At 43.3% G+C, this 13,657-nt stretch overlaps 1 protein-coding gene across 5 annotated transcripts in view; it reads right to left on the reverse strand.

Moving 5' to 3' along the window:
* Positions 1 to 2,348: 2,348 nt before the first annotated feature.
* Positions 2,349 to 13,657, reverse strand: part of SCUBE2 (signal peptide, CUB domain and EGF like domain containing 2) — a 38,915-nt gene continuing 27,606 nt past the window's right edge. For 3 of the 5 annotated variants that reach the window (XM_017727366.1, XM_017727367.1, XM_017727368.1), the window contains 6 exons: positions 10,549 to 10,716; positions 9,221 to 9,382; positions 8,293 to 8,490; positions 7,583 to 7,735; positions 6,487 to 6,566; positions 2,349 to 5,854 (listed from right to left, as the gene is read on the reverse strand). In XM_017727366.1, the coding sequence (XP_017582855.1) occupies positions 5,702 to 5,854; positions 6,487 to 6,566; positions 7,583 to 7,735; positions 8,293 to 8,490; positions 9,221 to 9,382; positions 10,549 to 10,716 (914 nt within the window). In that variant the 3' untranslated portion in view covers positions 2,349 to 5,701. Of the gene's footprint in view, positions 5,855 to 6,486; positions 6,567 to 7,582; positions 7,736 to 8,292; positions 8,491 to 8,997; positions 9,132 to 9,220; positions 9,383 to 10,548; positions 10,717 to 13,657 lie in introns of those variants that run through there. The other 2 variants (XR_001859676.1, XM_017727369.1) reach the window with 2 other exon arrangements.

Below are 13,657 nucleotides of genomic sequence, written 5' to 3' on the forward strand. Positions count from 1 at the left end.
TTCAGCTTCCAATGTAACTTTTTCTCTCCTTTAAACTATGAACCCTTGATTTCCTGAACCCCAGAATAATCACAAAATGGAAATTTCATGGCATATGATTTGTAGGTCTACATTGCCTATTGAATAAACTTCCCAGTAGAAAAAAAAAAAAAAAAAAGAGAGAGGGCTTTGGTTGCATCAGATCAAGTTTAGCAGCTAGACAGTGTGAGGGAGTTTCCTTTATGAATTCTGTATTTATAGACATCTCCAACAAGAAAAAATATTTCAAGGTCTTCTTTTCTGACCTGTTTTTTCCCACTGTGTACTAAACAGGCTTTGCTTCAAAGAATTTGAAAAACTTCCTCTCCAAGATGTGCTTAATCAGAGAAAAAGCTGCACTAACACAAATTTAAACAGAGGAGGATATTTTTTTTCTTTTTAACACCTGAAGTGATTTAATAAGGTAGTTTAAAGAGCAGCATGAGAATGTGATACATAATTTGCACTGACTTGGAGAAAAACTAGATGAACTTACTGAGTGGAATGTGTCCCTTAAGTTCTCTAACTCCTGTTTTCCCCACTGGTGCTCTATTTGCATTGCTGCTCGTGGGTGTTCTCTACAGTCCCAGCAGAACATGTGTTGTGGAAAGCAGACTTTCCACAAGAGAGAGTGCAAATCTGCCTATGAGCAAGAGAATTGTTCAAATAAAATGGGCAGCAGCAAAGAGGTGTCGGAGGATGGGTTTGTTCCAGGGATCCCCAGAAACAAACCTGAGTTTGGCTCAAGTTCTTTAAGTAGTACTTGTTTGTCCCCTCCAGCAGCAACCTTGCACAAGCAATTTGAGTGGAGCAGCATCCAAAGGAAGAGTGGAAGTGTGTTTACATTTTGGTTGTGACAGGTTTTGCAGTCCACATGCTGCATTTACAGGATGCCATCTGTAGAATGCATGATGAGAATGCCATCACATCTCATGCCATCACAGATGCATGAGAGAAAAAGCGTCCGCATTGAAGCTTATTGAATTCAGAAAGATTTGTGAACCACTATTCTTGCATTCTGTTACACAGGATTATCATAAGGCCATTGCTTCCTGCTTACCCACACCAGACCTCCTCTGATTCCTTGGATTTAAATAAGCTTCAAGTCTTCCTCTCCATATTCTGCTATTAATTATTTCTGTTATGCAAACACCCAAAGGTCCCAGTCAGAATTTCAGCTCCCACTGTTGTGGGAGTTACCAGGATAGCTCATATTGACATTCCCTGTCCCAGAGGGTATCTGAGCACTCGTGTCCATCACTGCAATTCAGCACTAGTAGCATTCACAGAATCAGGAAGAATATTTGAATAACACAGTTTTCTCCTGTGATCAGCCTGTAGTAACCATACCTTTCCAGGACCTCTATATTCCTGTATGTCGTTTACTCTGCTGTCTTTGCCACGTAAACCAGTGCCACCTTTCCACAGCAAACAGCTGAATTACACAGTTGTGTCTTCCAAAACCACACCAAATGAGCCTGGGTGGACACATTCAGTGAAATACAAACGAGTCCTTGTCACTGTGATCAAAGGAAGCTAAGGGTCAAACAGCCAGCTGAATAAATTAAGGAGAAGATATTTGGATTACTTTCATAAAAGTTTGATAGACTAAAGCTGATAATCTCAACATAATATTAAAAAAAAAAAAACCCAAAAAAACCAGAAAAACGGTATTAATTACTGTAGATTGAATTGTTTACAGTTTTCTATGACCTAATTCATAGAAATTTTATTTCTATGAATATTTTTAAATTCTAAGAAATTAAGCCAGTGAATTTAATGACACTGTGGTGGAATCTTAAAAGTATTCTGGGAACTTGTGTCTTAAAACAGGTTTTCACCTTGTTTTCCTTGGTTTGGGTTTTTTTAAATTATTTTTCATTTTAAATAAGGTGGTTTGGGGTTGGGGTTTTTTTGTGTGAGGGTTTTTTTGGTTTTGTTTTTTAGGAAAAATAATCAGATGAACCTACAAAGTAATAAAATACTTTGTAGTTACTTTAAGTTGTTTATCCTGTCTTCATGCAGCTGGTTACAACAGACCAATTGACTCCAGCTCATCATATAGGAGACATTTTTAGAATAATTTTTAGAATTAATACCAGGATAATTCTGGTATTTTACTTGCCAGAATTATGTGTACCTCATACATGAAGAATTGTATCTTTATGGGTATAGATGCAACCTAGCAATATACTACATGAAACAGAATGCTGTGGTAAGCAGATGTTCCCAGGATAAAGTGTATCTGATGTGCAATAACTTCTTAAACAACCATTAAATGTGTCCAAACTATTATGCAGCACAGCAAACTAAAAATATTACCCAAGAACTTCATGCAGCTAAATGTTCACTTATTTATTTCTCTTATCAAGAGTAACAGTCTGAAACATTTTACATTAATTTACAATCATCAAAAAGAGCCTTATGCTTATCTCATGTAGGTGACACTGAGTCATCCAGTTAGCACTAATTATTATTCCAAAAATTAAATCTTGTTTTATAAGGTTAAACGTCTTTTGAGTCATTCGTTGCCAAAACACAACATCAGTCTACAACCACACAGAAAGTAGAAATTGAAATTTCTACAGAGCCACTACCATCACTATGAAGATACAATGCCAAGTGTTTACAACATTCTGCAAGTTATCACTTCTCCCAGCATTCAAGGTAGCAAAAATTCCCTCTTCACTTTCTACTGCATACACAGGAATTACAGTAAAAGGGGAAATTTTGATCTGTAATGTTAGATCAAGGGTAACAGAAGTGCTTCTGAGTAATTTGCTATTTAGGAAGGAAAGGAACAGGGCTGTGGAACAATGAGGATTCTTCTCTGAGAAAGGGCAGGTTTTCTCCTCAGCCTCAGACCATGCACACTCCTCTCTCCCAGCAATGACAATGGCCTGTGCTCATGGGGCGAGAGCAGCAAAGCTGAGATCACTGTACAAACGCAGGCCATGGGTCTCAGGCAGCTCTGCAGAGCTGGCACAGCAGGACTAGGAGAGGAGGTGCAGTGTGATAAACCCAGAGCAGGGGTCAGTAACTCGTGCACAGAGCAAGACAGCCCAATTTCACCCACTAGAAACATTTGGGCGTTTCACAACTTTGGCTTTCTTGAACACTGCTTGAAACCAATCACTGATTTGTGTGTCCCTCTGCACCACAAAACAGAGCTGTTCAGATCTGCAGCCTCCCTGGGAGGGAACACAGCAAGAACTGGCCTGTTTTCCCTTGGCACTGAGCACACAGCCTGCAGCAAAGCCCCTCTGCTGGGCTTGGCCCAGAAGCTGGCACATCATGGCCCTCTCCCCTTAGTGCCCCACTGCCTGAGCAGGACTGCAGCACCTCGACCACTCCAGAGCGCTCCACTGCCGCACAGAGGTGGCTGGTGGCTTGCTGGGGCTCACTGACACACTGCATCTGGCATGGGAAGCCTCCAACAGTGCAGGGGTAGGGGCTGTGCAGCCAAAGGGAAACTGTCTGGAAATACCTTCCTGGGCTCTCTCCACAACAGCACACCTCACCACAGATGCAGCAAAGCCTCCCACCACCCTCCCTCCTGTCCTGGCATTCCTCAGCCATTCCCCTCCCCTGTGACACTGCTTTGTGCCTTCTGCCAGATAATCCTGTCCTGTCTCCCCAAAAGGCAGCAGGGACAGGATAAAGGCAGGATAAAGCGCAGCACATAAGGACCCATGTTCCCTCCCCTCTGCTCTGCCAATTCTCCCTGTGCCTTGCTCCTCTTGCTGCAGGCCTGTCAGCCCCATTCCTGGAATGGGCACTCACCACGCTGCCACAGCCATCCCCCAGCAGCTGCCCAGTGCAGCCAGCTGGGAGACACAGCTCTCCCTCCTGGCAGCAGCATAAAACTCTTCCCTGCTCTGCCCAGGCCATGGCAATTGCTCCACTGCAGCAGCAGCAGCAAGACAGACACGGCACCACACGGCCCCATCCTGAGAGGATCTGCTCCCCAGCTGTGGCCAAAGCCATTGTCCCTCCCCATCACACCATGGCCAAGATGCATCCTTGCCCCACACACATCACCATGGCACAGCAGCTCAGCAAGGCTGAGTCAGGAGCACCCATTTGATCCCAACAGTGCAGGGAGGAGATTCAGAGCCCAGCTCTTGATAAGGGTTTCCTCTGTCACACCGGGGACGTGGTATTATTCACATACAGCAGTTAAATACCACATGCCAATGCAAAGAAACCCAGGAGATCTGACTCCACACCATAGGAAAGGGAGCATTTGTCCTGGCTACCCTGTGAAATGTAAATACCTTTCTTAAGATGGCACAGAGAGGGAGTTTGGTGCCCACTGCACCCCTTGGCATGGCCAGTGACCAAAAGACAGAAGTCATTAAGTCCATTTCCAAGTGGATGGGATTGTGGTAATCTCCCTTCAAGGCAGAAGGTCCCCAAGGTACATCACTCTGAGACAATGGATTGTATGGCCACAGGACATGCAAGTATGGACAGAATAGCACTGAGGCAACATTTTGATCAACACAGTTCTCCCTACAGGCCCTCTCAGGAGAGCCTGGTCTCCAACAGGAAACACAGCCTGAGAAGAAGAACACAGAGTCTGGGAATCCTGAAGAACAATTTGCCAGAGACAACCTTTGTGGCGACAGGCTGGCTGAGTTGTTGTACCTCTCCTCTCCAGCCAGACAGGGACAGCAGCCCTTCTCTGCTCAATGAGGCCATTGCAAGGTGTTCAGAAAAGGTAGATAATATAACAACTGAGCCTCATACAAGAACCTTATCCAGCTTTAAACAGTGTTGTACCAAGAGCACCATCTATGCAAAGCCTGCACTTAAAATGGGGCTTTTGTGTTCACCTGCAGGTGCTCAGAGGACAGAATTTTATACAACTTGGAGATGCCTTTTGCTGCCCCAGGCCTCTGCACAGGGACAACAGTGGGATTTAGCAAAGAATCCAACCTGTTCTAACAGTTGCAGACAGCCCAAAATGGAAGTGTCTGGTGGGTCAGGGCCTGTTTTCCATTGCTGTGGTACCCCCAGTTTATTCTTACCACTCCATGTAAGCCAATAGGTCATTAGCATGGACTTGGTGTGAGCCAGACCCTGAACATTCAAGCTGACATTCAACCCTTTGCTTCATGCCACATATAGTTCTGAGGAAAACTGCACCTTGTCCATGTCTTGGCCTCACTGGCTTGAATTAAAACTGTGTCAACCTTAGCTCTGAATTTCCTGCGTAGCAAAAGTTGAGAGAGACATCAATCCTGTTCTCACTTTCAGCGAGATCAAACATGAACTCAGCTTTGTTGAGGTAATATGCACTAATGGCAGCCCAGGGTTCATCCCAAACCACACTACTTAGCCTGTCCTCATTAGCTTTTAGAGGTGCTGATGAAGCAACAGGACAGAGCTCTACAAACTTATGCTTGGCGCCATTCACTTACAGAAATCATGGGCAGTCTCCAATTCAGGGACCTGTGAAGTACCCTTTGGTACCCAAAAGGTATTATCTGGAAAGGAATCAAAATTCTGTTCACCAAAATATTTATATTAGCTGAGAAAGCCAAACTCTGCCAAGAACAGAGCTGGAGAGCTTCCCTGGAGTGTCTCTGCCAGTGTGTAAAACACAGAAAGCAGCCCCACCTACCACAGCCCCTCTGTGCATGCCCAGGGCTGGTTTAGCTTTTGAGGACAGTGCCAACTATTTGTAAGGCCTCAAAAATCTGGAAACTTTGGAGCGCAGCAGCCGAATGAAGGATCTTGGGAACATCTCTCTTGACTCCTGGGCTGTGTACTTGAAGTAGTTCTGTGGATGCGCCAACACGTCAAACAATGCTTTTATCAGCTTCTTGTCCTGGGCAAAGAGAAGCAGATTTTATTGTAATTCCACAGAGGAGTTAGGGTCAGTATTACAAGAGTTTAATGCCTGTCTAACCCATAAAAGATTATGGGCATTTTACTTTTCAGGTGTTTCAGGGGCTTAGAAATGGAGCAAGGCTGACAATCAGGCCCCTGGGAAGTCACTGGCGTTCCACATTAGCAGCACCAGAATTTCTTCCCTCCTCATACATCCAGCAACACCAAACAAACCATAAAAGGAACACACACTTGAGCTGATATCCAGCAAAATAAAGGCATGCACTCAACTTGCGTGTGGAAGTCCCCCAAACAAGGTCAGAGAAATCCACAAAAAGATTTGTTTTGCTCAGGGAGGAAAAGCCTTTGCTAATCCACAGGCTACAGGGAGCAGCACCAAGTGAATAAACTAATTTCCCTAGTAGGTCTGATCCACCTTCAATCCCCCTGTGCAAAGGGTCCCATATGCACTGCTCTGCACAATCAGGATCTGCTGATTCACCCCCTTTCCCTGAAGCAGCACAAGTCTAAGTGCACCAAGGAACAGACCTGATGCAGGGCAGGAAGCAAACTCACACCAAATAACATAATTTCCAATCAAAACCAACATGCTTAGTGGAAGGAATGTACCTTAAGTATTTCTTGATGATTTTCAGATGCATAAAGTCTGCCATCCCGAACAATGTCTTCTATGAGTTCTTGGTAATCCTCTGTGGGGAATGCACAAGAGAGTAACTTGCAGGTTCACTTCACTTGCATACTCAATACCTCCCTCAGCTACCCTTGGAAGCCCTGCCCTCAGAAGAACCAGTGGTACTTTGTCCACATATTAGCAGCCAGAAAATACTCCAAACATTTTTGTGTTTACTATGAGAGCAGTGTACTCTGCTGAGCAGCTCAGCATCAATCTGCCAGAAGGAAATCATAAAGCACCCAAAACTGGAGTGCATACTGTAACCAAGTAACCTGCTTCAAGCCAGCTGAACTGCAGGAACCCATCTGCACACCCACAACCTGTTATTGACTTCTTTCTACAGGAAGAAGGGGAAAAAAATTATGTAAGAGGATGTCTTCTTAAAAGCAAACCCCTGGTCAATCATAACCTGAAATTCTTCAAAAGGAGAGGTCTCCACTGAAAAATTATTTATCCACCACTGGTGAAACTCTGCAGATCACAGCAGGGATGACTCCCTCACAATTAATCCAGTGTGAACAGAACTTCACTTATGCTGAACTGGAAATTCTCAGCTCCAGTTTCACACCTCGTGATTCTGACAAGGATGAGGTGAAAATCTTTCCCCTCAAGCTTCTTTTCAAGATAGGTATTTTTCTCTCTGGTTCTAGGTCACAAATGATAGCACCAACACAATAAATCACAGGTACCTGGGCTCTGCCTAATTCCTAACTGGGACCACCTGAAGCAACTGGAAAGGCACAGAAGTGCATAAAAATTAAATTTTTAGCTCTGAGCTCTGCAATTTGCAGGCCAGAGCCCAGAACCCCAGTTCTTTGTTTAGGTCTGTGGAAGACTGGAAGCACGGTGGCACTTAAAAGGCTGCAGTGCACTGCAGAATTCCTTAAATTGGGTTTAAATGAAACAGCTACTGGAAGCAGCTCCTAGTGGCACCGCTGGGAGCGCTGGGCTGCCCTGCTGCTCAGGGAGGGGAGCTCTGCACTGCTGCGGCTGCACTAGCCCGCATCAGCCCAGCTGCTCTCACCCGCTTACCGTCATAGGTTACATAAGGAACTTGGAATCCTTTGGCGCTGTTCCCTTCATTCGACTTGAACTGGATCCACAGCTTCTTAGACCTGGAAGTGAAAGCTATGGGGCGCTCGTAGGTCTGGCAGGTCTCATATGTGGTCACCGAGTTGGAAGAAGCTTTCAAAGAAAACACACGATAGGCAGTTGGGTGACAACGCTTCATACTAATGAGCTGTTAGAAAATAGGTTGAACTACCATCACAAAAATGCTTGTTGGTGTTAAGAAAACTCCTCAAAATGTGGCAGGCCATCAGTGGATGGCAGGCCATGAACAAGGGACTTCTTGGTGAGGGAATATTTTCCTTTTTCCTAAAAAAAACAGTCTGCTGTTTGAAGGACGTGCCTATACCAGAAGCTGAGGCTGTTTATCCACACATCAGGCTCTTGTAAGGATTAGCAAGCATTTCCTCTTTCCTAACCCAGGCTAGAACTGCTTAGCATAAATGCATGAACCACCTACCCCTTCTTAACACATGACACATCATAGCCTTGCACCTTTGTTTCACCAAAAACTATGGAGCAGCATTGATGAATAGGACTTCTCCATTTGACACTTAAGGACATTTCTGCTCTTAGGTAGAGACCAGGCTACATTCAGTTTCTGCAAGCAGCAATGCCTGTGAGAGCCCTGTGCTGCCCACTGAGATATGCCTCAGTGAATATTTCAGACTCACAGCTTTTTCTCATCACCAGGTAGTCTCCACACTCATCTTCTATGGGCAGGAATATTTCTGGAACCACAATCAAGATGCGGCGCTTCGGTGGTGGGTTGATATTCCAAGTGCACTCCGTGTTTGCAGGGTAGTCCCCAGGATAGTTGGGTGATTCAATATATCCAGTGTAATCTCCCAGTTCCCCTCCACACTGCCTGTCTGGAAAAGGAACACAGTATGCAGGACAAGGCAAAGAGAGGTGACCCTAGAGCTCTCCTGCAGCCACTGTCAGCTGCGCGGGTGACAGACACTCTTTTTCCTTTTTGCATCTGCTGCAGGTACAGTTCTCTTTGCCAGCCTCTCACATTTCTGTGTAGGTGTGTTTACATACATCTGTGTGTATATAGGGACTCCAGAGGTGGTTGTGAGCAGTCACATCTCTGCTCTCCATTCTCCCTCTTTAATTTACCCTCAGCTTCCCACACCACAGCTACCATAAGTCCAGAACAGTGGCTCCCTTTGTAATTGCCTCTTTCAAAGGTTGTTATTAAGAAGAAATGGTTACTACAGCTATTAAGTTGTGTGAGCCAGCTTCCATTCCTCTTAATAGGAGGGAAAAAATCAGGGTGCTGAGAACACAAACTCTGCTATATCAAGGGAGAAAACACTTAATAGCAAAACCCCGAGCAACCCAGCACCAACCAGCAAAACACAGTCATCCCTTACCTTGACAAGGATGATGGAAGCAGTCTGCAGAAACAGTCTCTCACAGACCTCAGTGAGCCATGTGGGGTGAGATGCAGGCAGGCAGCAAAAGAGGAGCAACACCTCTGCCTTCTCTCCAGCTCCCTGGAGCAAAGCTAAGTTTTGCCCTTAGGGCCACTCCAAACATTAACGGCCCAGTCTTTTTATTTGTAAGAGAGCATCAAAGCCATCTTGCTGTACTTACTTTTGCACTGTGTTATGTTTGTTGACCCATCGAAATCAGTAGTGGTGTTTCCAGGGCAGGAAATGCAGTAATTTTGTCCAAACTCAGGCTGGTATGTCCCAATTGCGCAGCGAATACATCGGTGAGTTGTGGTGTTGTAAAAATGGCCAGGAGAACACTGAACTGGACAGTAATTAAATATGCATCATGGTTAAAAAAGAGACAGTAGCATACTAGAATATGCTTTTATACATTTGTATAAGACCTAGTGTAATCTCAGAAACTGAGTAATTAAGCAAATTTTAGTTCATCAGGTCATCTTGCGCAGGTTCAAAATTCCCAAATGCAGCACTACAGAGTGGTTGTATGTGAAAGCAGCAATAAAACCATATTAATAAACTATGAGGGTAACAAAACAATTTCAGTTTATCAAGTCATTTTGTACAAGTTGAAAAGATCTATCAAATGTAGTATTCTGTGCTGCACAGTCCCTTTTTTTTTCTATTCCTTTTAAGCTCTGCTTACTCCCAAATAATTCTTGCTGAGTTTTGGAAGCTAGCTCAGCCAGGAGTCCTTCCCTACATGCTGCCCCAATCCAAATGCTTCAGATAAGCTCCAAATAGTTCTTGCATCTGTGATTCCATGTCTCATGTGGCCTCTTCCACGTGCAAATTCCTGAGCTCTTCATTCCAGTTAATAAAAAGAATCCCTTTAATCTCCACTCCAATTTGAAAACTGAACCTCATTTGTAGACTTGGTTTTGTTTATGTTAAATAAAACTGAAATCAGTTCCTCTTATCTTGATCCAGAGTTTTAACATCGTTTTTTAGTACTTCGGTTTTGCAAAATTAAGTATGAAAAAACAGTATTTGTGGATTCAGCAATCCTACACTGAAGGAAACTATTAGATATCACACTACTACCATTAATATTAATTCTTCAATGATACTGCAAAATTCTTATAATATGCTGCAATTCTCAATAGTTAACATATCTTAACTGAAACTAGAAAGAACTCTTAATCCAAACCACTACCAAATGTTTGCATCAGGACCTTATTTCTATCCCTTATTTCTGCACTGCAGCAGTAGGATTTTCTCTTAAGACTTTGTCCTCTAGTGATTTCTATTAAGTAATTTCCTTTTACCCATGCTTTTGGTAATCAGTCTTAGAAAGAATTGAGGCTTCACTGAATTTCCTTGCAGCCAGGCCAGGCCAACCAGCTATGAGACTCCTGGAAGGACTGACCCTCAGAAGGAGAAAGAACCTTCTCTGAATGCCCCACTTGAGCAGCAGCACTTATTTTTGCCTCGGATTAATGCAGTTCATCAGGTACATCTTGGCCTTACCTTTGGTCTCACAGTCCTGAAACAAGGATGCCCCGCTATGCCTTGTTGTTAGACCTCCTCCACAGGGAAAGCAGGATACTCTCCCAGCTTCAGGCTGATATGTTCCAAGGGGACATGGCAGACAGGGCTTGAAGCCATCAGGAGAATATTCCCCTGGGGAGCACTGATCTAGAGGAGGAAGAACACACATCATAGATGAAGGTGTGTTGGTGAGCCTGCGCAGGACCTGAAACCCCATGGTGAAACTGCTCTCCTTTACTGGAGCAGCTGCAACCAGGGGTCCAGAACTGAATGCTGGCAACAGCTAGAGCTTAAAACCTCCCATGTGCACTGTAAACAGACACTGATAACCTTCGGTGCTAGTGAGCTCTTCTGGGGGCTGGAATGGATTTCACACTTCATTGCAAGGCCACCCTGGACCCTCAGCCTGTCCAATGCTCTCTGCTCATCTGTACAGTGCAATTATGTAGTGATTATCTCCTCCTTCTAGCTAGAGAGCTCTTGAACTCCTCCCAAATGAAATAATTCAGTAGTGAACCTAAAATGCCAAAAATGTACTTCCAGATTTCTGTGAGTGCTTTAATCTTAATATTATTGAATATTCATATTTCATAACTATTAGCATTACTGGATTGTGTGAAAACCTCAAGTGCAACAAGTAATTGTGCAAATTCAGTAAACTAAACATTATGCCTCAAAGGCTTTTAAAGCAGAAATATTCTGGCCATTCCTCTGATGCCGGATCTTGGATAATGATTACCTGTGCACTGGACTGCTGTGTTCTGTATGGTGCATAGACAGCACTAACTCAATCTGACTCATTTTACTTAAACACACACCTCAATATTATCTAGCAAGCCCAGCAATATTCATGAGTATCTTTGAAAAGTTCTGGTTTTGAAACTTTTCACAAAAGAACTGGCTTCAGTGCCGGTATTTAATAATTACCCTGCTCTGGAAAGGCACAAAACACTGTTGCAGTTGTTCAGCTGTGCTGAAAAATTCTGTCCTTTTAAGACCTGTTACAATAATAAACTGTTAGTTTTAGTTTATAGCTCCAATAAATCACTCAGTGAATAGCTGTTTTGTTAGGAAGTTAAATTGGCCTTGGCTTCATTTCAGGATATGTGACTAACAACAAGCAGGGCATTAACTACCGGTCATGATCAATGATGAAGAGTTTTGTTTATGGCTGATACACTGAGAGGAATAGGTGAGTGTTCCTCCTTAGCTTAAAAATAAAATGCAGCAGGTTAAGCCATGCTCTGTAGCTTATCAATGAAAGCTTGTGAGGAAGTCCTAGCTCCTGGTTCTAACTTTTTCCACCACACATCACTTCTGCCCTCATAAGGACACACATTCATTTGCTCCCACACTTTTCAAGCCTTTCTCCATTTTATAAACATTCCTACAGAACACTCATCTCTGTACACTTTGTGCACTTCCACAAACATGAATGAATTCAGGCTTTCATTGCAGCATTCCTAATAAGGTAAGGAAAGAGCACTATTTACAATTCCACGACAAGGAAAGACAATTCAGGGTTAGGAAAGGTGATTCTGAGAAGTGGCTACTGACTTTAGAACCCTAGGAGAAATGGAAAGACCTGAGTAAATCTCCTTCCCTCATAATACTCCATGGCTCTATGGGAACTCAATGCTCTGAGTGGCCTTGCTAGGAAATAGCTGCTCTCTGCTCTCTCCCCTCAGCCTGCCTTTTTCCATTCATTTTAATCACATGTCAAATTTGGGGTGGTTTGGGCTTTTGGTTTTTTTACATTTGGGAGAAGGGGTGTCTCTGTTCTGCATTTTGAACAGAAACGCTGACCATACAAATTCAATCTTAAAACTGTACTTCAGTTTTCCTAAACTTGCTCAAAGTCCAGCAGAACAGCAGGACATCTATCAGAGTTCAAAGGAAACCTGCCCTGGGCAGGAATCAAACCCACAACTTATGTGGAAATGTTGATGTGAGAACTTATCCCATCAGATCTCTCTTGACAGCTTTACCATCTGCATCTTACTTGCCTTGAAACCACATGTTGTGAAAATTGTGGAGCTCCCTGTGGAATACAACTTGAGTTAATCTAAATCTTCCCAGATTATTTAGCAAAGTGCCTAATATTTGAAAATTTGAATTGAGAAAGTAAACTTATAAAAACCTCCTCAAATATTACTGAGATCCTAAATCTGGGCCAAAGGAAAATTTTTCCATTAAATCTGAACCATTTGAGTCAAGTGTTTCCTTTTGATTTTCCTAAGAGGTGGCAACAACAGAAAGAAAAAAGGTTGACTAGCTACCACCACTGCACCACCGTAACAGGGTGTTCAAAACCAGCTGAAAAAAGCTCTGACTTCTGAGACACACCAAGCACTTCAGGCTTTAATTGATCCTATGTGCATTTGAGAAAAGAGTACAAGATCAGCACACCCACATACAGATCTTACCATTTACAGTCTAAGAAATACTCAATATTCAATGCAAATATTAGAATTACTCCATGCCATGTCCAAGTTTTAATGCCTCAAGCTCATGATATATTCATGTGACTAGATCAAACCAAGCTTTTCAGAGTGGTACAAGTGTCCAGATAATTCAATCCACAAACACGTTCCCTGTAAGTTGCTCCCAGTTCCTCCTCATCGTCCACCTAGAAGTGTTTCAAACACAGGCCTCTCATCCAGCCCCACTGGAGCACAGAGCTGGGGTAATGAGGAAAACTTGTTTAGAAGCTCACAGCATTCACAGGGGCCCAATTTAGCATAACAAACAGTGTTGGATTCAATTACAGTAACATTAATAATAGGGACGTTATTCCAACACAGAAATCATCCCACAGAACTCCATAGGACTGTGCATAAAATTAGGATGATCCTTCTCTTAAGAAAAGCCCAACAAAATTAACAAAAACCAAAAATCCACAAGAAACACCTCTAAGAAGTTCAACTTTTCCAGATATTTGCTTAAATAAAACAAATACAGAAGTTTATGAGCTTCATTTTTGCAAAACTAGAAACTGCATGCTCCCTCCTGACATGTGGGAAATACCCAGTCAAAACCAGATATGAAGATTTGCAAATAATGACATTAAATCACAATTCCACGGGTT

This window comes from Corvus brachyrhynchos, unplaced genomic scaffold (genome assembly GCF_000691975.1).
Source record: "Corvus brachyrhynchos isolate BGI_N302 unplaced genomic scaffold, ASM69197v1 scaffold542, whole genome shotgun sequence".
Taxonomy (NCBI): Eukaryota; Metazoa; Chordata; class Aves; order Passeriformes; family Corvidae; genus Corvus; species Corvus brachyrhynchos.